This window comes from Hylaeus volcanicus, chromosome 6 (assembly GCF_026283585.1).
Source record: "Hylaeus volcanicus isolate JK05 chromosome 6, UHH_iyHylVolc1.0_haploid, whole genome shotgun sequence".
Lineage (NCBI taxonomy): Eukaryota > Metazoa > Arthropoda > Insecta > Hymenoptera > Colletidae > Hylaeus > Hylaeus volcanicus.
The window spans coordinates 24,916,474-24,943,430 of NC_071981.1; the positions used below are offsets into that span (position 1 = coordinate 24,916,474).

Consider the following 26,957-nt stretch of genomic DNA (forward strand, 5'->3'; position numbering starts at 1 on the left):
ACGATGTAACGTGTACGGAATGACATCTATTCATTGCAAGTTATTTTAAAGCTGAACAAACATGTCATTTAAGAGCATAACTGAAATCATGCCAGAGGCATTGATCTTGTTATATTTTTCGAAAATTTGTAGGAACTGCCAAATCACCATCGGAAATCTTTATCTAAAGATGTTGATTTTCTGTATTGTCATTTGATGAAACGAAATAAAGTTGAATATTAATACACAACATTCATATTTAATCAATCCTGGATACATAAATATACTGAAAATTATGAGAATTGTGCATCTTAACTAATATTTAGTTTTTAAGTTAATACTGTAATACTATAAAAAATCACCTAGTTTCACTTTGTATAGTTGACAAGTATCACAGTCTATGACGTTCTGGAAGAGAGCAGTTTGTATACTTAAAATTTGCAGCTGATTCTGGCAATACTCTGACAACAGTTCCATCCATGAGTCGAGTTATCAGAGGAGCCAAAATATCTTTCTCTATTTTATCAGATAGTTTCTTCATCATTTGCATTTCAATGAATTCTAATTCCTTTTGTATTGGCTTGTATCCATCAATGATAATTGTTATTATATAAACAGCATGTTTAATTAACGGTTTTTCTCTATCACAAAAATTGTGAAATGCTTTTATTGCCTCTGGATTGATGCTCAACAAATCTTGGACTATCTAAAATATGTAAAAAGATAAGAATTCTATCCCAAATAATTTGCATTATCAAGAGTGTGCAACAAATATTGACCAAAATACTCACTACTACCCGTTTTTGAGAAATTTGTTGTTTCAACTTATAAATAGTTTGTCCAACATCATTTGGAAAATCTTGTGGTATTAAAGTCAAGTACTCGTTGTTACCCAAAATAATAGTACTTAATTGACCAAGTAGTTGTGCTAAGCAGTTTAGAGTATTTGTTTCATTCCCAAACAGAATAATAACTACAGGCTTCCCAGGATACAAAGCTATATCATATATTCCAGAGGATACATCATTCCAGATACTTGGTTTTTGATTATAAAATTGTGTTTGTATAACCTCCATCTTTTCATTTAATGTTTTATCTACTGCACCTAAATCCAACTTATTTTTTTCATCATTTTCTTCTACTTGGTTCTCTTCTATAACTATTTCTTCAATTATTTCTTGATTAAATATTACCATACATGGGATTATAATTATAACTGCAGCAATAATAATATACCAAAGGCAATAATTGGACGTTTTAGGTACTCTTGTTATAGGTTGCCGTTGTACTCTTCTATATGAATATAGAGAATTCGTAGAAGTATTGGAAGATCGACTTGTATTTGTACTTCGATAACTTCGGTTTTGCAAATGTGTTCTATCAGGAGAATTATATGACTTAGAAAGAGGAGAATCTAATGTCACACTGTGAAATGAATCATTTAATAATTTAATCTCATTGTTGTCACTATAATCATTGTCATTATCATCATCATCATCATCATCAGTCACATCATTCTCAGCACCATCAAAGTATTCTTTACTTTGCTGATTAACTCTATGCATACTATCTCTCATCAATAAGTTGTCATAATTTTGAAAATTATAATCTTTCCCTTTGGATATATTAAATCTACTCAACGGTGAACGTGCTTTAGGGGTAGGTGGTTTAAAAATCTCGTCTTGGCTGTTAGCCTGTAAAGAGTATACTAATCAAAGTTCGTTGTGTTATGCGTACAAGCATCCACTTATATCACTTAAATAACAAATATACATACATCAAAGTCGTTCATATTTATATTAGGACCAAATCAAATACTTCCAAAACAATATCTTGAGAGGATCTTATGACACTGTTAATTTTTATAGTAAACATCTGTATGATACTACTTTGTAGGAGAACCACTTGTTGAAGGTTATTCGAACTCTATTGTTAATGTTTAAGATTATTCAACGGTTATTTACTACATTATGTTAGATACGGATAACCTATAAAATCAATCTCACTGCAGATTAACATAATTGAAATAAATATAATGAAATGTTATTAAATAGTATCACGTATCACTACATAAATATTCTACGAACTACTACGAACTGTACGAACGAGCACGAGTTTGTTAATTTATAATATTGGAACCTATGATCGAAACGTCTTCATCAAGTAAAAAAAAAAAGCCGAAACAACTGATCAGTAAAGATATTTCAAGTCCTATCTACATACTCACTTTCAACATCAAACCATGAGATTGAATTACTTGTAGATTATTAGATTTTATTTCTGAGGCTTACAGGAAGCATAGAGCGTATCTTTGACTTAGATATATAGCCAAAGGAGCGTATATTTTTTTGTATATGTTCGTCTTATCCCTAACTGTTAATAACATTGTAACGTTATTTAATTTTGAATCGATAACACTGTATTTGGCAACGAAATAGAGGTAAAGAATTTAAAGTATTTAAATGCTAGATGGCTAGATCTATTTTATAACTTCATTTGAGTTGAACTGATTTATAAAGTTATAAACTCGATCCTTCGAAGATTTAACTCAATTTCTATTTAAAAAGATTCATCTAACAATGAATAGACCGAATTAAAATTTTGAATTTAGTTCTTGGTTTTATCGCTAGATGACTGCACCATTCACTTTTCTTTAAAAATACGTTCATAAAATAACGATGACTCAAAGAAAATTCCAAATACATACGAAAAGATGACCCAAAACATACTATCTTATTTTCAATTTTACTCAAACTTGAATACGTTATAGTTTTTAGCGATTCATATCTCCAAGGATTTAAAAAAAACATTGTATACTGTAATAATTTTAATACTGGCCCAAGACGAAATCAAAACCTCATGGTACACGTTTCAATTTTTTTTCGAGTTTTTGATAAACGTACAGACTACAAAATCATTCTTTGTAACGCGTTTTTATTCGAGTTCAACGAAAAAAACGTCGATTTTGAAGTATACCCGACATTGGTACCAACGTTGAGGTATATAAATTGCAACGGAATGTGTTGCCGAGAGAAATACACTTCTACAGATTTAATAAACGACCACGAAAATTGTTCGTTCGTAAAAGACGTATCGAACACCTCTTTTCCAGAATTCAACGGGTATTTTATGGTAGTTTCATGGTGACGGCATGTGCGTCGATCCGTTTAACAAAATATGTCATTGGGGTCCGCTTACTGCTCTTGGTAGGTGAATCTGCGATATCATTTTGTTAATGTTCATTATCCAATTTCAAACAAACAAATCGTTCTACTAATTTCAAGACTTAGAAGTAATAATATTTGCAGTAAGATATACACGGTTTGGTTATGTTGCATCGCTATGCGAAGGAGATATTGAACGTAAAAGTATCGTAGGTTGTGCTTGACAGATAACTGCTTCCATTTTGTTTTGTATATATTACGATAGAATTCCGCGAAATTTAAACAATGCTTCAAAGTTTTTCGTGTAACTTCGAAGTTATTTGATTGTAATCGTAGGTATTTAATACACGTACCATGTAAATAAGTACACGTATTATTTAAATTGTTTTACGTATATCGAATGTACTTTTATTAATATTATGCACTTCATAATATTTTTTTAGGAATTATAAAACTAATCACTTTGATGACAATACATTGTAGTAGACAATGGTGGGCACCGCAAGAGAGTTTGTTTGGAGCAATTAATTTTATGCTTTTCTTTTGTCTCAGTGGATCTACTCTCTTCCATTTCATCAGCTCTATTTATGAAGGGCCAGGGTTCCTTCCGTTAAAATGGATGCCGGTATTAATAATACACATTTAAGAATAATGACTCGAAAGAATAACTTCCAAAGATGAAAGATTTCTATGCAAAATATCTTGTTTCAGGAAAAGGCAACAGACACACAATTTTTACAGTATTGTTCTGTGTGCAAGGGCTATAAAGCACCAAGATCTCATCATTGCAGAAAGTGTGAGATTTTGTATAATTAGTTAATATTGATATTCTGTACAATTTATCGAGTTATTCTCTGAATTTTAGGTGGTCGTTGTGTGCTGAAGATGGACCATCACTGTCCATGGATAAATAATTGCGTAGGTCATTTCAATCATGGACATTTTACAGCATTTCTGGCAAGTGCAGTGGGTGGATGCTGTGTTTCTACTTTTACTCTAGTTTCTTGGGTTATGACTGTATTGTCTTTGAAACCATTATCATTTCCACCACCTTCTGTATTCATACTAATATTAGTAATCTTTAGTATTGGTTTGTCAATTGGCGTTGTTATTGCAGTTGGGATATTGTTTTATTTTCAGGTAAAGATATACTATTTCTACAGAATTTATACAGTTGTATAACCGTTTATGTATTTCTTGCAGCTGTTAGCTATAATCAAAAATCGAACAGAAATCGAAGCTTGGATTTTAGAAAAGGCTCACTACCGAAGGCATGGAACTAAGGACAAATTTATTTATCCATACTCGAAAGGTTGGCGCTTTAATGTAAAGCAAGTTCTTACGTGGGACTGTACCCCCGTGGGAGACGGTATTAATTGGCCCGTGATCGAAGGCTGCGATCAATACACGTTGACCGTACGTGTTTACCGATCGATTTATAAACGTATGCTTTTCTTTGTAACATTTAAAGTACGGTGATTTCGACAATATTTTAGCGAGAGCAATTAGCTCAAAAGAAAGATAAACGGAAGAGGGCTAAAACCTACAGAGTCGTGGAAGAAATATCTGGATCATGGTTGCCATTGAGACATGGTTGGGGTGTGTTTTGTCATCCACCTTGTACGGATGAACCTCGTATTAAACTCAAATTGGGAGAAATTGTAATCGTAACACGATGGCGGAAGTAAGTTTACAAATTTCTTTTTTATATCATTGGAAACCGAAATGCTATAATTTAATTGGATTATTTCTCATTTACCAGATATTGGTTATTTGGAGAAAAAAAAGAAGATGACGAAAACGACAAGCAAGTACGAAAACGAGGCTGGTTTCCAAGGCCTTGCGCGATCGAAGTAATCGAAAATGAAGCTTACACTTCTGCTTTAACGAAATCGGATTGAAACATTCCTTTCTCCAATGTAGAATTTTAACGTATTTATAGATAAGTCGTTGAACGAACGATGATATTTTTGTCTAGTGTTTTATATGTAAGTATCAATGATGGATGAGTGTCTTTATATGTTTCAATGGTCTAATGTTAAATAAGTCCTCCTTTCGAAAAAATGTTTGGATACTAGAAGTGTCTATTAGTATATTTATTCTACAAAAAAGATTAGCACAAAACGAGACTATACAAGTTCCCCTTCTTTTATATAATTTGCTATACCCTAACGTAAGGAATTTGAATGTGTGTAACGAGTAAACATCAATTTTGATGTATTAGATTTGTGTCAGGAGAATCGCGTTCTGTATACAATGACGTGTACATACTTTTAATGCAATTTCGATCATTGTAAATAGAGCTTTTGGTAACCATTTACTAAACGGTAATATAATTATATTTTATTTTCAATTATAACGAACAATCTATTGGCTCGGTAAACTATTATAACGATATTCGCTACTTATGTTTTTATCAACAGTTTGTAATTGACAAATAAATGACATGGTGAAATGCAATATTCCTATGCTATAATTCATATTGAAAAATCAATAATACTCTTCTCTGCGGTACTCCAATTATGTTCAAATTATAATTTAGAAAATTGGCGAAGTAAAGTCTCGAGGAAAAGAAACCGTGGAAACTCAGCAGAATTGACATAAAGTGAAGCACGGCACACAGTCGGTTATAACATCGACCGAAGGGACAGTGGATCGTGGTGAAAGTGACAATTAACAAAAGTGAATTGGACTTGCCGGTTATGAACCCATGGTGGGATCTACCGCGTCTGACTTGTTTTCAGGAGATCGGCCTGCGCAGTTTCTTTCGGACTGTTCTGCCTCGTGGACGATAGCTTCGAATTCAGTCCTCCTGCTATCGAGTTTCATTTAATTATAGTAAGTGCTTTTCGCGAAGCGTCAAAGAAATGGGATCGAATCATTTAATTATCGGGGACCGGAGACGAGACTACACTTTCAATATTTTCTCAAAGAATTAATTTTTCCGAAATTAATCTCGACGAACAAGTCGAAGAACGTCTAACGTTTAATTGTTTCGACTTTTAACGAATCAGGTTTTCCTTTCAGACAAGATTCACTTCGCGAGGGAATTATCAATTATTTGATTTTATGGAGAAAATACAGAAGAATTAATCTTATTTCATCCTCAGTTTTTATTTAAAATTTTATCATGATTGGTGTTACTCGTTCAAAATTTTCATTCTATAAGGAGATTTCCAAAAGTGCAAAGGAGTCTAAGCAGTATGCTTCTCTTTATGAAATTCGAACAACGGAAGTATGTCTAACATGAATTTTTCTTGCAGCTATTTCTAACTGAAAGGTGTCGATAATTTTATTTAGGCTTACTTAAAAAATTGATAGACTATTTTTTACACTACTGTACATCACCAATGGACCGGAAAATTTGCATAATATAGTCCGTGAAGATTCGTGTAACGACCAAATAAATTCCAACTAATTGACGTCTCCTAATTTAAGCCTCGAAATTAATTCCTACTGTCACGCAAAAGGTCACGTAGGTAGGAGGTCACTCGGGATGAGCCTGACTATGAGAAACATAGCGATTAGCATCCTCGTGGTGGCTTCTTCGGCATTTTTCGCGTATAGTTTCCCCGATGGAGCACCGGTGGACACTTGCGTGAAACCAGGTCGTGCTAACGAGCCGAATCACGGTCAAGCAAGGTCGCAGCCCCCAGAAAAGAGCCCCTATAAGTTCACGGCTTCGTCGTCTCACTATGGTCCTGGATCCCAGATAACTGGTACGTTCGACTACTTAAATTGCACAATTAACACCTGGACATTTAACGCAATACTTTATTACGTAACAAAGACGCCCAAGTATCGACGACCTTTACTTTATCTCAAGCTTGGGAAAACTTTTGGTAGCGAAAGGCCACATACATTAAACCGTGGAAAATTAATTTTAATTCTAAACTAACAAATATGTAAGTTGTTAAGTGTTATAAAAATTTGTGGAATACTTCTCGCGACAATACGAATCGAAAGATCTTTTACATTGTGCAAGTCGACACTTCGTTATTCAGATATGAAAAGTTACACGTGGATGTATGGGAACACCTGACTGGGACCAAAATGGCGCGTGTTGAGAGTCATGTCAGTTCGAACTGATTATATATCTAGGTAACGAAGCGTCGGTTTGTAAAATGGTGCAAGATTTTTCAATTACTTTTTACACGTGGAATATTAGATACCTTCTATTTTATTAAGTTTATCTTCGATTAAAATAAGCGGTAAAAAAAATATGTTGAACGCTCTAATATGCTTCTATGTATTTGTCTTCTATTCTATTTTTGTTATTTTATATTGAAATATTGAAATCGATTCAACGACTTGCTAAATTTTCTTATTTGCGCGGTATTCCAAGGAAGCGTTTTTCCGTATAAATCGGCGATAAGCGTACACGAGGAAGTTGGCGTAACCGAGCCAAGCTCGAACTAACGCGATAGCATGCTTCGATAAATAACGGAGAATTTTGGGCACGTAACTGCGCGAACCACGAGCTCATCGGTGCCTGGGGAGGGATCGGGGACGAGATCTACGCAGAGAAACGAATTCTTTTTCGTCGGTGGTTCTGGGTTGGCGCTATTATTCCGACGATTGAACATGCAGAACCGGCCTGTGAACCGCAGAATGCGCCGATTGTTAACGTTTAGACGCGGTTCCGTGTTCCACGGTTATCCGCGTTGATTGGATCGATTGTTCCACCGTTGGCCTCGGACGTGTCCCGTCTTTTTCGGATTCATCGTGCTACCGTCACACCGCTAATTTCGGAACAAAGTATGGCGGATAATTCCCCGGCCATGGAACACTCGTTTCGCTCTACCCGAGTATTGGTTGGCGAAAGAAAGTTTTTAATTGTGAATACGCGGACTTGGGTCATTTCTGACCCACCTAATACGTCACGGGATATCGTAGTTACGTTTCCAATATTGCATTGCAACACAATAGTGTTGCGTTGTATTGAAAACATTTTGAATGGCAAGCTAGCGGTATCGAGCGAGTTTTATTTATAAGGGTGCGAAGTCGTGTAACTTGACTATAACACCTGATATACCAGTGTTATAGTTGTTCGTTCATTACATTCGTTTGAGCCTTGCTTTACGTTACTTGCATTTGCTTATACAGTGGGTGTAGAAAGTATTCGTACATCGATAAATTTCCAAAAAAAAAAAAACTATGTAAAATCGTAATTTATTAACTTATTTGTTACAAATGATGACATCAATTATATAATAATGTGTATAACTTATATACACATATATGTATATACAGTGCACAAATAGATTTTGTATTACATAATATACAAAATATTATTTTATTATCGTCCCAGGGTCACCTACTTTGTCCGTACAACTCTTGAATTACAAGAGATATTTTAGCGTGTTCCGAGAGGCATTTACTGTTTCCAAGAAATTAACAGTAAAATGTAATCCATTCCCTGAAGTTATTGTTGAATAAATTTTCATTAAACGGGGAACTCTCGTGTTCTCGAAAGTAGTAAAGAAGGTCAAGGGTGAACAGGAAATTTTATTGTGTTTAAATAAGTTAAAGTTAGACTCAGTGGCCAAGTACAATAGAGCATAACTTTTACACATTAATTAAAAATAATTGTTCCCTCTGGCAACTTTTTAATCCCATAAAACTGCTGGAAATGAACTTGTACAACAAAGTTAAATTGTTGATGGGACGAGTTATCTGAAAGCATAGGGGACATTATTCAAAAGCTGCAACTTTACGAAGAAACTTTACTTACGACAAGAAACTTGTTGTTGTTCGTATTAGTTTCAGCTTCCCTTTATGCAGCAACCAATTTCCTCTAACCTCTATCCTCTTCCGGTATCCGATATTCCTCTCCCTGTATAATCTTCGTTTAAGTATCCCCAAACATAATTCCATAGTTCTGCAACAACGAAAACATTTTTAAAATTGGAATACTAAATACAGAAAGTAGAGTATTTAATATTTCGCAACATATTAAGTACGGGGTAGATATTTTTAATTCCACTTAACGATCTCTGCGCCTGTTCGTCGACCAAAGAAGCGAAGAGAAATCAATTGCTTCGAACGGGCCGTGTATAGAGTATTGAAGACATAACGATGATCTTGAAAATAAATTAAATATATAAAGCACAATATTTAATGTTCCATAAAATATCACATATGGCGAATGGTTTAATTAAAAATACGTGTTTCTGTTCAAAATGGGAAAGAGAGAGTTTTTCCCAGTTAACGAACCCGACTTTGTTTCTCTTTGTTTTCAGTGACAATCAGCGGCTCGAGGTTCAAGGGATTCTTCCTTCAGGCACGTGATCCCGATACGGATAGTTGGATCGGTTCCTGGGCCCAAACGGAGAACACGACTACCCATCCTGAATGCAGCGCGGTGACACACGCTGATCCAAATTCGAAACTGTTTGCGACGCTTATTTGGAATGCACCACCGAACTCACGCGGCCGCGTCTATTTTACGTGAGTGCAATTTCTTTCCTTTGGCTAAGATAAAGATCCTCGAGATTTGAATCGTTCCATGCATTCTTCACTTTTACGATCGTATTTTATATAATAATCGCTTACGTGGGAAACAGTGACCGAATTTATTTTCACTGATCCAGTGTTTTATCTATACTATCTACATCTATACTTCTATACTAATATTATAAAGAGGTAAGGTTTGTTTGTTTGTATGTAGGAGAATTATTCAGAGAATTATTTTCCTCTTTGTTGTAAAGTGTAGAAAAAAGTAAATTAAAAACGAATAATAAATTGTGCCCCTTAGGCTTCCCAGAATATAAGGCATATTTGAAGTCACAACGCTTCGGTGTAAAATAAATTTTAATAATGAACTGAATTTCTATGATTTTTAAAAATATAATACTATAAATAGATAATTGATAGTTCGTGATATTCTCTTCTGAACGTGCATTTAAATTTAATACTTGGAATGCAGGAGTTTTCATCCGAGCTTGTAGTGTGCGTTCCCTTATCCCCTTTAAAATAGGGAAATCGTGGTAACGATTCGCACGTATCGCGTATCAAGTAATTACGCAGCCCTTTAAGCCGAAAGGCCAGATCAATGACACATTGTGCAACATCGTGCAGGAAATGGTTCCGCGAATTCATATGCAATAATGCGCAATCATTAGGGCTTAATCACGAGCAGTACACCTGCCCTCTTACAAAATACGACAAACCTGCATCACACCCACAGACGAATGAAAAGGGATAATTAAAGACAAGCTCGAGCTGGAGCAGCAATTACCAACCGCACCTTCTAAGTAATGACATTTTGCACCACGCGTGGATACCGTAGATAAAGTTTGTCTTTGCTGTGCTCAAATTGGAACCAACAGGCCACTAAAAGTCTCTGTCGCCGCAAAACCGTGTTTGACCGTGCGTTTCATCGTGAAACTTTCATGGCGTGTTATTGGGCGAAGTGAAATTTCCCTCGGTCTTCCCTTATTCTTCTTTGAGTTAATCAAAGACCTGGGCAGACTTTGTACCGAGTTTGACTTTTGGAGAAAATACTTCTATTTATTTTCTTCTTTTCATGTTTTCTTTTCCATATATTTTACAACTAGCATTCCTCTTCTGTCGTAGACGATCCACTCAATTTGATCCTAACAAACATTCTTTTAATATCTATTTTACTAGGATTAAATTGGGTGGGTTAGAAGTATCTGTGATAGAAGAGTAATGCTAGTTGTACGAATATGGAAGAGTAGAAAATAAACAAATAGCGTTTCACCAGATGTCTAATTAAGGATAAGGCTTTTTTTTCAGACAAGATTTATCTGTGCTCGCCCACATTTTAATCCAAATTTCATTTAAAACCTAAAAGGCACTCGTCCAGGTCGTGGCCTCCCCTCGTCTTCTTGGGAATGCCTATAGAGAGTGTCTAGCTTGCCGCCATTGTGTCTTATCTCAATTACCACTCTTTCTATATCAGGTTAAGTGTGCGCACACCCTCGAGATAGTATAGTCGGAGCAAAATCAACTGGCCACTCAAGACCACTGTAGGGTTCTATCCACCAGTTTGGTTACCTTGCAACTCAGTTCGTCGCCAGCCTACAGAAAAGCGCAGGTGCTCTATGCCTAAATGTCCAAGCTGATAGTACTCGACAGGAATGTCCTGGTTGAACTTATGTATGAAAGTACAAATGTTGAACTTGAAATTGTAAAAACGAATGACTATTACGATTGAAGCTATTTCTGAAAGAGGCGATAATTAAATTTGACGTTATTTATGGAATCGGAAATTCCAAAGTTAAATTTATGTACGGAAACTACGAATGCTAGAGTTAAGATTATATTTCAAAAGAAAACACGAACTTCATCTTGGCTCTTTTCGTTATACAACTAATTCATCTCGTTTCACTTCCTCAACGATGAGTTCGATACAAATTTGTCCACATCGCGTAGCGGATTTTAGGAAACCCCGCATGTTTTCAGATGGCAGCAACTTGCCGAATAGAAATGCCCCAACCACAGTGGCCGGTAATTGAGTGTCTGAAATAATAGTTCGTCATCCATAATTCATTCGGAAAATTGTGCACCATCGCGTTCTTTTCCTTTCCTCGCATGTCCACGATTGTTGTACCCGTCGAGGCCTCCCACCGTGTGCTCCTGCGTGCTCGATAAGAACGAAGGATTTCCACTTCGATACGAGGAAAACGCAATAAGACTAATTGTAGAGCGTTGGTCAGTGGGAAATAATTGGCGCCGCCGCGCGATTGCACGCGAATGAACGCGTACACGGGGGGCTTGCTAACAAGCCAGCGAATTTCCAGAGAACATTATAGGTCAGAAAGTTCGCATACCGAGTCGAAAGGTACCGGGTGAATTGCTCCGGCAGCGGGCTCTCGATCCTAAACTCGAAATACCGGCGTTGAATCACGATGGATGTGGTGGAACTTTTTCAACCACTGGCGAAAAGGTCGCTCGAAACGTGCCTCTGAATTTCTTTTTTGTCCCGTATCCGTGTCGCGTGTTTCGTAATACCTCTGAAAATTGCTCGCCAGACCTCTAACGGCAACGATGCAAATTGTTTTACTAGAAAATAAAAAAAAGAAAGATAAACACGGTTAGAGACTGCGGAGTCACCCTCCAGTTCCATGGTTCACTCGATTCGTTAAAAATTCGGACGTTTGGCTGAATCCCGAATGATCGATCGTTTGAGAATTAATATGGTGCATTTATTTCGCGAAATAATCGAATGCAGGTATAAATAAACCTAAAAAACTGAAGAAAATCGAGTAAAAATGAATGAAATTTAATAAATCTCTGGGTGCAACCTCGAGTTCGAAAATCGTTTGGAAATGAATCTTTTCGAAACAAAACGAATTAACACGCCTATAGCAGTGCTTTCATCGAACGATATCCACAAGATTGGTTTTTCGTTACCACCGAACGATTCAGTTTGAAATTGAATCGTATCGAGCGTTTCAATTAATTTGATAATAAAATATTATTGGGCACCGTGTACAATTTGTTTATTTTACTAATATTGTGGGAGGTACTAGGATTTAGAGAATGTTGCTTGCACAACACGTCCATCCCACGCGTCCCGATCAATTCTAACGATTTACAATTATCTTTGAGGGCTGTCACGCGCAGAGATCCTCGAAGTTTTGTCCTTGGGCATTCGTTATTTAATATCTGCGTTAGCGACCCCATTTACGTTTGTAATCACCGCTCAGCGCATATGTGTGCCGATGACATGCAAGTTCTATGCACATCAAAGCCACACTGAATCAATAGTGCGATACAAAAAGTAGAATCGGATCTTTACGGAATACAATGGCCGTCCACATATCAAGATCCAAGCTTAAACTCAAAGAGATACGTCCGATGCTGTTGGTTCTACTTCGTTGTCAGAGGAACCTCATCCTATTTATATTTTTATTCGTTTTTCCCTTATTCGTCTCATTAACCTTTCCGATACCAAGTTGTGGGAGTACTTCATTTTTTATTAAATTTGTCGTATTTTATAAAAGGTTTAACTGGCTTATATTTATCTATATTCTATTTAATAATACATTAACTGTTTCAGTAAATTAATTTTTTTAGTAAGAACTTCTCGAAAATCCAATGAACAGTTAACGAAAATTTCTCTACGCTGATATCAATCATTAAAGAAAAGAAGAATAATTCCTCCGACCGTTTCTTTTGTTACAGTGGCACCATCCTGAAGGAGTACGCGACCTATTGGTCGGGATTAGTGGCTGATGTTCATCAGCGATAGTTTCGTAAGCATTGCAGCGATATTTGCTAGCGAACGGAACTTTGGAATAACGTTAACAACCGCACCTTTGCGTTTGAGATTTTAATTCCAAGGATATTGTGATTCCACGCAACGAAGCCGTGACGGGAACAGTGAAAGGTACCGACGAAGCGTAAACATGCTGTACATTCCATTCAATCGCTCATTCTTTTATAACGCTGTACGATTTTAAATATATAAAACGTAATCAATAAATCGAATACTTCCTTTTCCTCTTTTGCACTCTTATACTTGTCGAGGATACTAGTCGCGTGTCAAAGACCACTACGGTACAAACACCAAAAGAATGTATCGATTTGCACAATTCGTCTCTTTCGTTTTTAATATCGATTCTCTGTCGTTACGAGACGTTTACCAAGCAACTACTTTCTACTCTCATTTCTCGTGCCGAGCAACGTGGATGTCGGAGTCATTAAGAAAAGGTTCCCGACCTGTCAGACATAGTTACGTAATCCTTGGACTGATAGGCTGTATATCGCGATCTGTCCAGTGCCCGAGGTAATTCGTTTTGCCTTAAGCCATCCTCCGAGTGCGCGATCTCGTAATGTTCAATCGATGGAGGTAAGTAGACGTCTACGGAATCGATTTCGTTCAACAAGTTTTTGTACTGGCACGTTCACGACAAAAATATGCAACGACGAATGCCGATATGATTGATCGTCTACCAGGACCTTGAACGTTCCTTGGGGAACATTTCAGCTGAAAAACAAGGACATCTTTGGTGGGGGTCAGTTGCCAAGAGAGAGAAACCTCCAACTTCTCGCATCAGATGCAAATCGAATCGAAGTTTCTTCGAGAATGTTTTAACGCTTTATTTTCTAGTTTATCTAGAAACAGCTTGTAACTCAGAAAAGGATTGTTCACGTTAGCGTATATTAATGGAGGATTCATAATTAATGATATAAAATTGAAAAGGTAGAAAGCTGACGATACACGTACGCACACCATACGTACGACTGTTCTGACTACTTCCAAAAAGTAGCGATGGGTAAAACTCTATGCTTCGAATAAATCCGAAGTTTGCCGATGTGTTTGTCTCGTTTTCTTCCTGGAAAATGTTCAAAAGAGGAAACGAGACAAACATATCGTCGAGAAAAACGTTGAACACATCGACTACTCGACCGATGCGTTCACCGATCGAAACATAACCTTCCTTCATTAATTTAGACTAATATTGCTGTACATAGTACACATACCCTCTACATACTGTACACTTGGTACAATAAAACTTCAACTTTCCTCAACCTGAGCGTTGCGAGTAGATAAATACAGTCGGTCGGTTCTTGCAAATAGATGCTAGAATAAAAAGGCTAGTACATAAAATTGTTAACAGGTTGACTGCCATCCATGTATGACAAAGGTTTTCGCTAGGGAATTTTTAGAATGAATTCTGAACCATTCAGAATTCAACTCGCCAGAAGTTATTCCGATTAGTCCGAATAGTCTTCCAGAATATTGTTTTGTTCGATAGGAGAAAGGATTCTCTCTGGGAGAACAAGCTAAGTAGAACTTGGTAGTAGAAGCTTCCAATAGCGAAAGATGAGATTAATTCAGGGTTTTCCTTCGAGTTGTACAGTTATCCTTGGTCGACTCCTGGATCTACTCGCGCAAGATTCGTGTGGCGAACGACGCATTAAGAATTAACAGAATCTCGGAAACGGAAACTTTGTTCCACCGCGGGATACTTTTCTCGAATCTCCAGCGTAAACGACAAGGGCAAATCGCGAAAGTCTCGCGCAGCTGACGAGGAAGGCGCACCATTGCAACGAGTTTAATGCGTAGAAACAGAACTCGTTCTGGTCGGTGTTCGAGAAACGTGAGCTTATACGGACAAGGTGGTTGTCGCGCGTTCTAAAAGAAGAATAATCTCCGAGATCTCGTAATTCTAGCGATAGATGGTTCAGATGATTGATTATATTCGAGTAGTCGATCATCTTCGTATGCTTCTTTCAAACAGATAGGATGTTGCATAGACACTTGGAGTCGCTAAGTGGTTACTATTAGTCACGTGGTCGTTCTTAAATGTCAGCTGTTCGTCCAGGTGAATGCTTCTGCAAGTACTCGTACCATCTTCTTCGCGTTGTTCATTGTACACCGAGTACTTCTTTCGATCTACTAGGAGCCTGACGTAGACGAAGCGTTTCCACGCTTCTACAGATGAAGATAATGTGTTCGACCAGCCGGAAGTGACTTTCTTCACGTATGCACGTTTAGGGTCGTTCTAACTGTACCTAGGTAGTTATTAACGACATTAACGCAATCGAATAATTTAGGCGAAGGAAAATAATATAAACCAAATACTGACGAATTCTGTAACTATCGTTGAAGGTTTCTCTTAGATTTGGTTCCAAGTAACGCTGATTTCAGGATTCGGAGTACTTGCTATACCGATATAGCATAGGCATACAAGTGCAACGTGTTTAATGTGTCGGAAGAGAAGTCGTTCCGTCCCGGCCGTTCTTTAAGGAGCATAATCGTTGGTCCCATGCTGAGACACGTGAACCGACACGAACAAGGCGGTTGCCACACTCTCCCAAAGGGGGTTCCCGCAGTTTCTTCATCGGATGCCGTTAATGGAACTCGGCACGCTTTTACGCGAAGCAAAAGGATCTCGCGAAACGTGTGTTACGTAAGCTCACCGCCTTGTAAAAGTGGATCGTTCTCATAAGGGAGGCTTTAGAACGTTGAAAGCGATATCGTTGACGCATTACGATCCGTCGTGAAAGAACTGCTATTCAAAAAAAAGAGATCAAAATCCTGAAACGTTTTCTCGGAAAGAATGTTCCAAGAATGTTCAAAGAATCTTCTTTAAAATTCAGGACACGTAGTCCGAACCAGTGTCGAACGATTACGATTGTAATTAAATGTTTTCGAGTTGTAATTACGATTACGATTACAATCGTAATTACAAACTTTTCTGTGATTACGATCGTATTTTTACTTTTCAGTCATAGAAATTCTTTACCCTCAAAATTGACTTCGAATTCGTGTTTCTCGCCCCAAAACAACTTAGAAACCCATGCTTTCGTAAAAATCCTAAATTTTTAAAAATTACCCTACCTAGGTCCTACCCTATTGGTACGAATTATTTTAACTGGATATTTTTAGAATGTTTGAAAAAGATTTCGAGATCAAAGATTTCTATGACCGAAAACCCTTAAAAGTACGATCGTAATCACAACTCGGAAATATTTCGTTACAATTACAAACCTAACGAGTGCCATACTGTTTAACCGTCTGAACTCTACCAGCGCCACCACGACGACACAAAGTGTCCCATAAATCGATCTAAATTTTATTCGTAGCGTCACCGATTAAATTAACGAAATAAAGAAATAAACTCTGAATTGGAAGCGTTTATATATTTCTGTTAAAAAAAGAACATTCTTGTTTGAACGAAATAGCTCCAGAAAATTGACCCGCAGATACCACGTTTATGGCGATGATGGCTGCTCGCCATAAGCTCGCGATAAAAGGAACTCTGAAGCGTCTAGGTTTAAGAATCAGTTAGGATGACAGGTTTCTGACGTTGAGCCGAGTCCAGGGATCATACCTAATTTGTTGAGTTATACTTGGCCGCGTGATGCCGTTCCTTGGGGGACGGTAACGTCGATCTCCACGATACGAGGGTCATCGCATGCCTCTGGAGACGTCGCAACCGAGTCCCAAGCCTCTGTGGTTCGCGGTGCTAGGTCCAGGGTGAAGCTGATGCTATTGGGTCGGCAAGTTAGGTGGCGGACGAAATTCGCTTGCAGGACACGTACCACGGTTGCGGTGTTGCGAGGCGAAACGACAGGTAATTAAACCGAAACAAGCTTCAACACTATCGCGGCTCGATTCCTGATACGGAAGCACAGTAAACTGATGTTTCCGTTTCTTTCTGTACAGATTTAAAGTGGAATCGACACTTGGAGTCGTTAGCTACGGTATCGATTACACAGTTCTTTTTAACTGTGTAACTTTTAATCTTTTTAACTATTCTTCAGGTATATCTCCAAGTGGTTGTATCATCTTCGTGTTGTCTATCGTGCGATGAATGCTTTTTTAAATTGCTATAGTGTTCTATCGACATACGGAGTCTATTGGTCACTCTTACGTAGTTGTTCTTAAATATCTTCTCAGGTATGTACATACTCAAAAAATTGCATCATCTTGTTCGTGTTGTCTTATGTATGTTGAATGCTTCCTTCGAACTGCCGAGAGGGTTGCATCGACAGCTAGAATCGTTGGTCGATGTACTAGTTACATGCTGTACGTAAATATTTGCCCAGGTGTGTTTATCTTCGAATTGTACCATCTTCTTGTATACCTTCAAGTAGTTATACCATCGTGCTCTTCTCCAAATGTCCCTTGTATACCGAATGCCTCTTTTAATGTAATCGATTCTGATTGATATATCGATATGTTATTTATACTCGATACAAATTGGTACACGCGTAATTATTGACGAATATTTACTGATTTAACCGTATTGCTTTTCGACAATAAAAAAATCGCAATCGAGGTCAGTGGAGAGATAAACTTTTATAGATAAAGCTGTTACACATCGCGCATCGCCAGCTTGACGCGTTTGATCGGCTTATCTCTGCATCCTTTTTCCATATCGTACAATGATTGATTGATAGGTTGATAGATTGAAGGACCAGATGAATACTGGCAGATACTTGAAAAAAGAAGAAAAAAAGATACAGACACTTCCAACGATGCCTTTTTGCATAATACGTCCTTAACCTTATCGAACATAAAATTCCACTGCAAGAAGGACCAGTTAAATACTGGCAAATATTTAAAAAAAAAAAAATGAATAAAAATAGTTTCAGACCCTACCAATAACGCCTTTTCGCGTATTATAACATCAACCCTCTCAAACATTCAATTCCACTGGAATTTTTTTCCAAAGAATCTCCACGATTTTACAGTGTTCAAGATGCTATAACCCTCGATCAATCCCGGTTTCAAGCGACGAAATCAAGACGGTCAATTCGCTCGAGAGCGGTATAGGTAGCGAATTTTCCGCCAACGTTTTCTTCCTGCGCCACCCTCTCCCCACTTCTTGCACAATGCATGGCCATAAAAATTCATCCCACCGCCGGGACCTGCGTTCCCCTAGTTCATGGATCCATATTTACAAGAGCCATGTATCTCGCCGGCGTATCTCGGCTAGCCGCTAATCCGAGGTCGTGTCGTTAGTCAGGAGTTAGTTGCGCACGTCTCCACGCATCGTACAGTAACAAACCCCTCCGCCGGCGAATGGCGAAAAGGGTCGACGGGAGCGACGACGCGTTTCTCACCTAGAGGGATCATACATATTTACATCGCGGTGCGGAACATCGACGGCTGTTTCGCGAGGAATGACTCAGAAGCTCTGCGCCCCTGCGACGTTCAACGCGGCCAGTGGGGGATGGGGGTTGGCTAGGGGGTGGAACGCGTGCTGGTTCTCTCGCGTACATTGCGCAGGATGCCGGCGCCTTGGCGTCGCGGTCGACTACGGTCGTTGTTTGCTTGCTTTACATCGCGTAAAGGTACGTTGACACATAGTCGCGAACATGGTAGAGCTAATCGGAAGCACATGTGCTCGAACGTCGCTGGACTCCAAGCACATGTACACGGATAGCTTGGTTTTATAGGTGCTTGGGAGGTTGGAAGATCGTTCGAAATTCGTCGATCGGACTCGTTCGTTTGCCATCGTTCGGAATTAATCGCGTAGAAATCAAAGAACTAAGATAACCAAAGGCACGTGTGCTCGGATCTCGTGTATGGTAATGTACAGAAATACGGAGCACATGTGCCTTCGGTTGCCTTGACCCTTTTGATCCTGAGAGACTGTGAGCCACGTGCAAACTAAAGAGCCAAGGTAACCGGCGGCACATGTGTTCGATTCCACAAGGTACAAGGCAAACGAAGGCACATGCGTTCGTATTTAGAAGAATCGAACACACGTGCCTTCGGTTGCCTAGGCTTTTTCGATCTCTATACTGGAAAAAATTCATTGCTAGATAAGTCGATAGCTCGATATATCGATACATAAGCAGATAAACGGATAAACCGACGTTAAATAAAATATGAACGTCAAATTTATACGAAACTGTTTTCACGGAAACATAGTTACTACCCAACCAGTCCTACATGCTCCCATATCGCAACGAAGAGTTCCCAACGTTCGATACTTGCGCGCAACGCATAAAAATTCCCTACACCTCCAACTGTTTCACTTCGCAAAACAGAGCCAACCCTAGCCACGTTACCTCGAGTTCCCTCAGGTGTAGTATCGCAGGATAGACGCGAGAACGACCATACGTGAACGCACCGTGTTCGGCCCTGCGACGTTCAACGGTGACGTGCAGACGGGATCGGTGGGGGTTGGGAGTTGTTGGTTAGGCGTCCAGTGGGTGGAAAGCGTGGTGGTTGTCTCGCGTGCATTGCGCAGGACGCCGGCGCCTTGGCGTCGCGGCCACCCCCGGAGCGGCTACGGTCGTTGTTTGCTTGCTCCACATCGTGAACGCTCGGCCGTCGCGTAACACAGCATCGTGGTTCGGTGCGTCGTTTCGCTCGGCCTCAGAACGTTCCATGAACGTTCGTGCGTCTCGTGCACACGTATTCCTGACGAGAAACGGGCCGACAGGGAGGAAGGAACGTCAGGTAGACGGTAACAGACGCGAACGAACGATCGACGTCGTCGGGGGAACGCCAAGTTCGCGAACAGAGGTTGCAAGCGGTGCAGCCGAGTGTGGTACCCCCGATCCGTGCCCATGAGTCCGAACCCATCGTTCACGGACAAAAAGTGAGAGGGTGGGGGGGAGGGGGGCGGTGGTGGTTGCGGCAGCACAGCAGTTCGATCGTGTCGTTTCCCGTGAACCCTTCCCTCAGCCTTTTCCTCCTTCTCCTCTTCGGGCCGATTTGCGCGAGCCAGGGGTCGAAGAGAACGCGTGACGCCGTTTGGTAGTGGTCTTCTGCGGCGGTTTTTGTTGTCACGTCCGGGTGAACGGTGTCGGGGAACGTGCGGAAGTATGCGCGTGGTATCGATCACGCGGCCCGATCCCACGGATATGTGATACCGGAAACGGTCACGGCAGGCTTCGACCTGCGTGCAGGTGCTCGACGGTGCGTACGACGTACGCGTACAGAGGGGTGCCGAAGGAGAGAAAGAAGGGTGCGCGTGAAGTGCCGCGTGTCAGGGCCAATCGTGAAGATGCAGGCCACCGACGCCGTCGTCGCGACGGCGTCCCTGCCGTCATCCGCGTCGTCATCGTTCGCCTACACCTCGAGGAAGCCCAACTACGTCGCGAGGCTCGTCTGCACGGTCCTCGTCTCCTGGTGGATCGTTCAGGATCAGCTGGCGCTGGGGCTCTCCGATCCACCCGAACTAACCACCATCGAAGGTGAGCTTATTTATTTATTTATTTATTTATTACTGTAGTAGCAAGGTGGTTCTTTAAAGAATATACTATGAAAATTCACGAGGGAGGAGATTGTTTTTGAGCTTTACTTTTTGAGAAGTGAATAACGTAGAGTGAATAACAAGAGTTGGGATGCGTGTTTGAACATTGTTCGAGTCGATGGTTTTTTTTAATGACGCTGATGAGGATATTTGAAGTATGGGTTTTTATTTGCGGGATCGATGACTCGACGTGGAAACTTCTCGAGCGAAGAAATTGCTGTAAAAGTTCAAACTTACAAAATCAACGATCTTGGAAGTTCCATGAATTTTTTGAAGTGAAAGGAACGAACCTTATCGTAATCATCATCGGCGCATACATAAAAGCATCGTTCTATAAACCATGGGATGCACGTTTTTCATGTTAATCTCAACGATATCTAAATCAACAAACTTTTTCACTATATGTTGATTACTATTTTAGAAATAAATTCATAAATACTCTTCGTTTTTTTCTGAGTTTGTATAGGAAATTATCCGTTACCTTAGAACAGCGAGAAGTAATTGTACGAAATACCTCGATACTAAAAATATTCGAGGGTTTATAAATATTTATAATTTGAATTCATTAATTAATTGAGTTGTCGTGGATAATATGTCTGTCGATGTACCAGTGAAGTATAGAGAATTAAGTCCAAATTTTTTACACGATTAATTTTGAGTACTTATAACTTCACTCGGATACAAACATCCAAGAAATAATATCATTTTTCAGAAATGAAATTAATTCCATTCTTTAAATGAATTCCATCGTTTTACGTCTGTATTGCGTAATGTATTCAGTCACAAACGCAGTACAATGCGTCGTAAAGTTCGCTCAAGAAATTTCACAATATTTGCACATGCAAAATTTCAAACAAAGGAAGATAGAATAAAATGCACACAATTGAAGGTTAAACCAAACCCCCGTAACATTTGCTAAGCGTTGGTGCCTGATCGATGGATTAAAATATAATTCTTTCACCTATTTTACCAACTGGTTTCGTGAAATGAATCACGAGTACACGATCGATCGTGCCGAACAACAAACAAAAACAGTGAAATCATCTCCCAGCCAACGATCACGTTTAACCTGACCCCGCGTCGTGTTTTCCACCGATCGATATGCAACGAACATTTTCTCACGTTTTTTCCATTTTGTTCACCTTCCCGAAGCAATAAAGCACGTATGCTCGACGGATGAACGGGCCTTTTGCACGATCTGGCGTGGCTATTTATTAACAGCTGACCCATAAACATTTTACGAGCCCTCAAACCGTGTCGCTAATCCCATGATCTCTGATGCATCTCGGCAAAATTCGAACATGCTGGAACGGTCGGTTCCAGCAGAAGCAACGATGCCTTTCGTCGCGTTTCCGTGTTATCAGTGTTCGCGAAAAGTCCTTTGCGATCGATGTTTGCGTACGTTACGTGGCAGAGACAGTACAGCACATTATTCAAACAATGGATGACGAATAAGAGCATGGTTCGCGTAGGGTGCGGTTTGAAACAGTACACCAGGAAGTGTACACGGTATTTTTAATTGTGGAACAAAGTGTTGTAAACAAAACTTACTTCGCGCAAGAACGCGAGTACTATGACTTACCTTTTTTTCCTTATGCAAGACGCAGAGGAGATTATTTAGGTAACGATATAATTGGAATTTTGATTTTCTAAATGTACTGTGGTGTGCGTATATATATGTATGATGAAGAAAAAGGGGACTTTTTAATGTTGACGTGGCAGTAGCATATTTCAGAAAATATTTGAGTAGAAGGACCACTCGACGAATCGTGGTTCAAGGTCATTCAAGGTCAAGGAAGAGCAGGTAGCGATGCTCGAGTATATCTTGCAACATCCACATATTCGCGTGCTCGAACATGATTTAGAGAATATAGCCAGTTTGTTTTCTGAAAAATTTAAGATTCGGCCCGATATGGAAGAATTTCGACGAATTAGGATCCAAGCTTAACGTTTCTTCGTAAATCGCGGCTTCAATCGGCCGTTCAAGTTTATTTCCCCTTTCCAACTTTGTGCTCTCATTTGCGTCGTTATTTCCTGGCGAATAAGCCCCGACTTCCTCTTTCCAATCGTTAAACCCAAGCGAACTGCCCCAGCAATATCTGAGCATTCCAAAAGTTCCTTCAGGATTCGTCGATCTCGCGTTAATCTTTTAATTCCCTCGTGCCACGGATACCGGCCTGGAACATTTTAACCCGGAAATTTAGTACGGCTGTTTCCGGTCTACGTTCACGGCGAATTGGTAATCCGTCTCTGCGCCCATTCCTTCGGGGAAACAACCACGCATACTTCGTCTCTCGTCTTTGCTTTCTCGGCGTAAATCTTTCTTCCTAGTTTGAAGTAACGATTAAATTTTATTGCGTGAGTTCGTCGATGGTATTCCGTTGTTGGGGAAACAGCGATCTAGGCGATCGAATGGTTGGCAGATTCCCCGTCGTGTTGGCACATTTCGACACGAAGGGAAACGACGAGTTCCAGACGCTATGAAAACGTTTTGGGTGGCGAATAAACGCAGCGAGTGCCACCCTCGAGATCGCGTTATTTGCTCCGTCTGATGGCTCTATTCGATGCGCCACTCGCGATGCTAAGAAGGTTATATCGATCCTCGAAACGGGAACACTTTGTCTCCGTAACTATTATTCTCGGTTTATTTTTTCTAATGGGCTATTTCTATCCGCTAAAAGCTTCGAAGTGGTCTCGATCAACCTGATACACCCATGGTGCGTATTTCCGACAAGACTGGACATTTAAAAATTAATCTTGTCTCCAGTAAACAATCGAAAAGGTCGCGAGACTTTTTGATATATCGAATAGGACGAACGGTTTCGGTCTAGCTTGTCCAACAATTCGGAGAAAAGAAAGTCTTATATTTCCAAGTTATTGTTATCTAATTAAGAGAAGACACGGTAAAGATTACGATAATCCTATGATCGGTAAATTTCATTAAATAAAGTCGTTAAATAAAGCAAACGGGAAGCATTTCGAATTATTTCACAATTTTAAGAATAGTTCCATCAAATATCGACGGAATAAAATCGATACTGATTTTGTTAGTGGCATGTTATTCGGGGTTTCGATACTACGCGATGAACGTTGCGAATGTTGAGGTGAAAGATTTTCGTTGATTTCGATGGAATTATTCTAAATGCACTCTCGATCGAAATATAGTTTGCTTACGTGTTCACGTATTGCACATACAGTGGCTGCCATTGCAGCTGTGCATGTTTGGAGAGCTCGGTTGCGGTACATTTACAAATTGTACAAGGGTTGCAGTTACTGCTGCAGTATAACGTTCAATTTTATTCGCTGCTGTCTAATTTTATCCAGCCACGTGACCGTGGGTCCTTAATTAAATGCACGTAATCATCTGGACGTTACTCGAGACGATCCGAGTCGCAAAGGCCAACACTTCCAGTCCCGAAAACGAGTATATATTAGTTTCCAACTTTCGTATGAAACGAAATGAAACGTATGACACGCCATGAAACATACGATTCGGTATCGACAACACAAACGAATCTCTTTTCTTTACGAAACATTCGTCTGAAGCTAGAAATACTTTTATCGCGAGACATTCGTCAACTTTTGTAGGCCAGTCTACTCTACGATTGCAAAAACAAAGGGAACATTTCGAACGATAATGTTATGTAGGACGCCCATTGTACAACCCATGCAATTGGGGTCGATGAGATTTTTTTTTGTTCGCTTACGAAATTCCATTTTTAAACAGTCCCCGTCCCGCACGATTCGAAACGCCGCGAAATCCTGCACGGAATATGCATTCGCTACCTGATGCTTTCACTCCGATACCTCGGGAAACAGCCGATACGAACTTGTTTAGGGTTTGTTTAGGGCTAACTTGGCATGAAGCCACTCTCGAGCTAGCAACAGTACGATACGTGAAAATACGAGAGAGCCTTTCGTAACCACTCTAGGGGAAACCAATGGCGAGAAGAATTCTTATCCAGGTACAAATTTCAAATAACGAATAAGAGACGAGCAGATATTCGCGTGTTACGTGTGCTGTAAAAATTGCAATTTAATACTAAGCGTATATTTAATACCAAGCGGAGGCAAATGACCTTTTTCTAGATTCTTATTATTAGACGCAATTAGATAAAAAAAAATTAAACCTAAAGAAACATTAGGTATCGTAGATTCGCTGTGTGAAACCTAACAGTGATTGAGAGTCACCTCTCGAGTGCAAAGGGTTAATAAGTTCAGAATTTCTTTCTGAAAAGCAACGTTTATTTTCCAAGGAGTCAAATGGCCCCTTATGGTAAGAACAGGTATAGTCGCTACACTATAGTGTCGGTACGTTTGGTATTAAATTAAGTTTATCGCGACATACGTGAAAATACAGAAGAACGTATACGTGCTCGCGAAGCGTGTAATAAACGAACAGAGAAGCTAGAGTTGATAAAACGAGATTCGCAGTTTCGAGACGTAAACGTCACTGCATAAGGACTGGATGTTTCGCAGTAACGTTGGATCATCGGAAAACCGTGCCGGCACAAATTTTGTCGTACGTTTCGCTTTAACAACAGCCTAATTACACGGTCGAGGAGAACAGAATATTAATTCTGGCTCGACGCAATTAACCGCGCGAAGGTATTTCACGACGATGCTCGGCGAACATTCAGCCGAGTAATCGGTAACGATTTTCAGCGTTGGCCAATTGAATGCGTTTCAATTTTAATCGCGCCAGACGTTTAACCAGCGACAAATGTCCCGTGCTAATCGCCAACGGAATAATCGCTGGCTGGATCAGTGTTTCTCGCTTTCCATCTTTCCATTACTCCTTGGCTAACGAAACATTTTTTCGAGGAATTCGTACATCGAAATAACTATTCGATTAAATTTCATTTTCTCGAATAACGTATTTATTTCAAGATTACGTAAGTGCGCCAACACGACGAGCACGTTAAAATATGCTGATACCCGCGGAAAAGAGACGAGGTTCCACCCAAGTGCTGATTCGAAGTCTAACCCAGTTTCGTCGGAAACGAAAAATCTAATTACATTTGCTATCTTCTATTAATTTCACCGGAAGCAGAGCGAAAAAAAAAAATTACAGCGTAAGAGAGAAACTCAAATTTAATGAGATGGACGACGGTGCTTCTCAGAAATTAATTGGGTGACGACACCATTTTTTACATGAATTATTTATTATTTTCGAGGTCTCTCGCCATTGTTCGGAAGATCGAACATCGCGAATTAGGAACATCCTACCGAGTCTACCGACAAACGATATACCACGGGACAAATTTTCTGAATTCAAACAGTTTCTATAGAATATTCTACTCTTTGCAAAAGTTGACCGATCCGAAGTTCTTTTTTCGAAATACTATACCGAATCGTGCCCGAACGTTGTTTCCGTGACAGTGGTGCGTGCGTGGACTACCTTGGCAAGAAACGTCGGGGCACCGTGCTCGCCTGATCAATAAATGATATTATATTGCGAACTATCGCAGTAGTGGCACCCTTGGATATCTGCGACGCAGTTGCGGAGGCGGGGACGCGTTGCATTTAGAGCAATACCGAACAATTAGATGACTCATCCGTACCTTTGCGCATTGTAGTCGCGAGGACTCTGTCCGATATTACGCGTCAAACACGCTAATGAAAAAATTATTCGCGCTACTTGGATGATGAAACACTCGGGCCTGAACGCGACGCGTTCCCCAGTTCGCAGCACAAAGCTCTCCGCTTTAATTGCTCGGAGGGAGCTCGCTTTCCTTTGTCTCTTTTCTTTCACTCGTGCGTCAATGAACCTCCGCAAGTTGTCCGTCAATTTTTGCGTTTCATTTTGCTTCGCTTGCGCGTAGATGTATCGTTTGTTACAGATACAAGGGACCGCGTCGTCTCTGTGGAGCAATTATAAGGGCCTTGATCCGAAAAGATGGTTCGGACTGTTGCAAAGATAATATAGTGGGTGTCTCAGAAACTATTGTTCTGGTTCTAGTGGGATAATTGGAGGTAATTATAGGAGCTAGTCGAACAGTAGTATATACAACAGAACCACCCCTAATTAATAGATGGAACCAATCAGAATTGCAGATATTCACGTCGGCCAAACTATTCGTAAAAATGTATACTTGCAGAGTAAAATAAATTC

General features: G+C 39.7%; 5 protein-coding genes across 16 annotated transcripts in view; 3 read left to right on the top strand and 2 right to left on the bottom strand.

The window, feature by feature from the left end:
• Window positions 1-216: 216 nt before the first annotated feature.
• Window positions 217-2,354, bottom strand: LOC128878485 (uncharacterized). 3 transcript variants are annotated; one of them, XM_054126722.1, is made up of 4 exons: window positions 2,207-2,344; window positions 1,757-1,967; window positions 771-1,673; window positions 217-685 (listed from the first exon to the last, which is right to left on the bottom strand). In XM_054126722.1, the coding sequence occupies exons 2-4, from the start codon at window positions 1,769-1,771 to the stop codon at window positions 371-373; spliced, it is 1,233 nt and encodes a 410-aa protein (XP_053982697.1). In that variant the 5' UTR covers window positions 1,772-1,967; window positions 2,207-2,344; the 3' UTR covers window positions 217-370. The 3 variants fall into 3 exon arrangements, with proteins under 3 accessions (XP_053982697.1, XP_053982698.1, XP_053982699.1); XM_054126723.1 differs by having other exon boundaries at window positions 1,757-1,905; window positions 2,207-2,341; XM_054126724.1 differs by lacking the exon at window positions 1,757-1,967 and having other exon boundaries at window positions 2,207-2,354.
• Window positions 2,355-2,983: 629 nt separating this feature from the next.
• On the top strand, window positions 2,984-5,603 carry LOC128878486 (palmitoyltransferase ZDHHC6). Of its 3 annotated transcripts, none has more exons than XM_054126726.1 (7): window positions 2,984-3,185; window positions 3,587-3,768; window positions 3,855-3,939; window positions 4,009-4,283; window positions 4,347-4,559; window positions 4,640-4,827; window positions 4,906-5,603. In XM_054126726.1, exons 1-7 carry the CDS (start codon window positions 3,131-3,133, stop codon window positions 5,042-5,044), a joined length of 1,137 nt encoding a protein of 378 aa, XP_053982701.1. In that variant the 5' UTR covers window positions 2,984-3,130; the 3' UTR covers window positions 5,045-5,603. The 3 variants fall into 3 exon arrangements, with proteins under 3 accessions (XP_053982701.1, XP_053982703.1, XP_053982702.1); XM_054126728.1 differs by having other exon boundaries at window positions 3,020-3,185; window positions 3,696-3,768; XM_054126727.1 differs by lacking the exon at window positions 2,984-3,185 and adding an exon at window positions 3,204-3,475.
• A 126-nt stretch (window positions 5,604-5,729) lies between these two features.
• On the top strand, window positions 5,730-13,612 carry LOC128878491 (putative defense protein 3). Its single transcript, XM_054126735.1, has 4 exons — window positions 5,730-5,981; window positions 6,614-6,862; window positions 9,386-9,593; window positions 13,299-13,612. Exons 2-4 carry the CDS (start codon window positions 6,640-6,642, stop codon window positions 13,363-13,365), a joined length of 498 nt encoding a protein of 165 aa, XP_053982710.1. The 5' UTR covers window positions 5,730-5,981; window positions 6,614-6,639; the 3' UTR covers window positions 13,366-13,612.
• LOC128878492 (uncharacterized) overlaps window positions 8,326-26,957 on the bottom strand; it is a 35,322-nt gene continuing 16,690 nt past the window's right edge. Inside the window, exons 1-2 of one of the 4 annotated variants that reach the window (XR_008457417.1) lie at window positions 8,878-9,379; window positions 8,326-8,562 (exon numbers count right to left, since the gene is read on the bottom strand). Coding sequence is in view for 1 of the 4 variants with exons in the window: in XM_054126736.1 (XP_053982711.1) it covers window positions 8,816-8,819; window positions 8,878-9,024 (151 nt within the window). In the remaining 3 variants the exon portion in view is untranslated. The other 3 variants (XR_008457416.1, XM_054126736.1, XR_008457418.1) reach the window with 3 other exon arrangements.
• The window catches only part of LOC128878487 (uncharacterized), a 49,429-nt gene continuing 42,691 nt past the window's right edge, over window positions 20,220-26,957 (top strand). For all 5 annotated transcript variants that reach the window (XR_008457414.1, XR_008457413.1, XR_008457415.1 and 2 more), the window contains exon 1: window positions 20,220-20,783. Coding sequence is in view for 2 of the 5 variants with exons in the window: in XM_054126729.1 (XP_053982704.1) it covers window positions 20,594-20,783 (190 nt within the window). In the remaining 3 variants the exon portion in view is untranslated. The remainder of the gene's footprint in view (window positions 20,784-26,957) is intronic.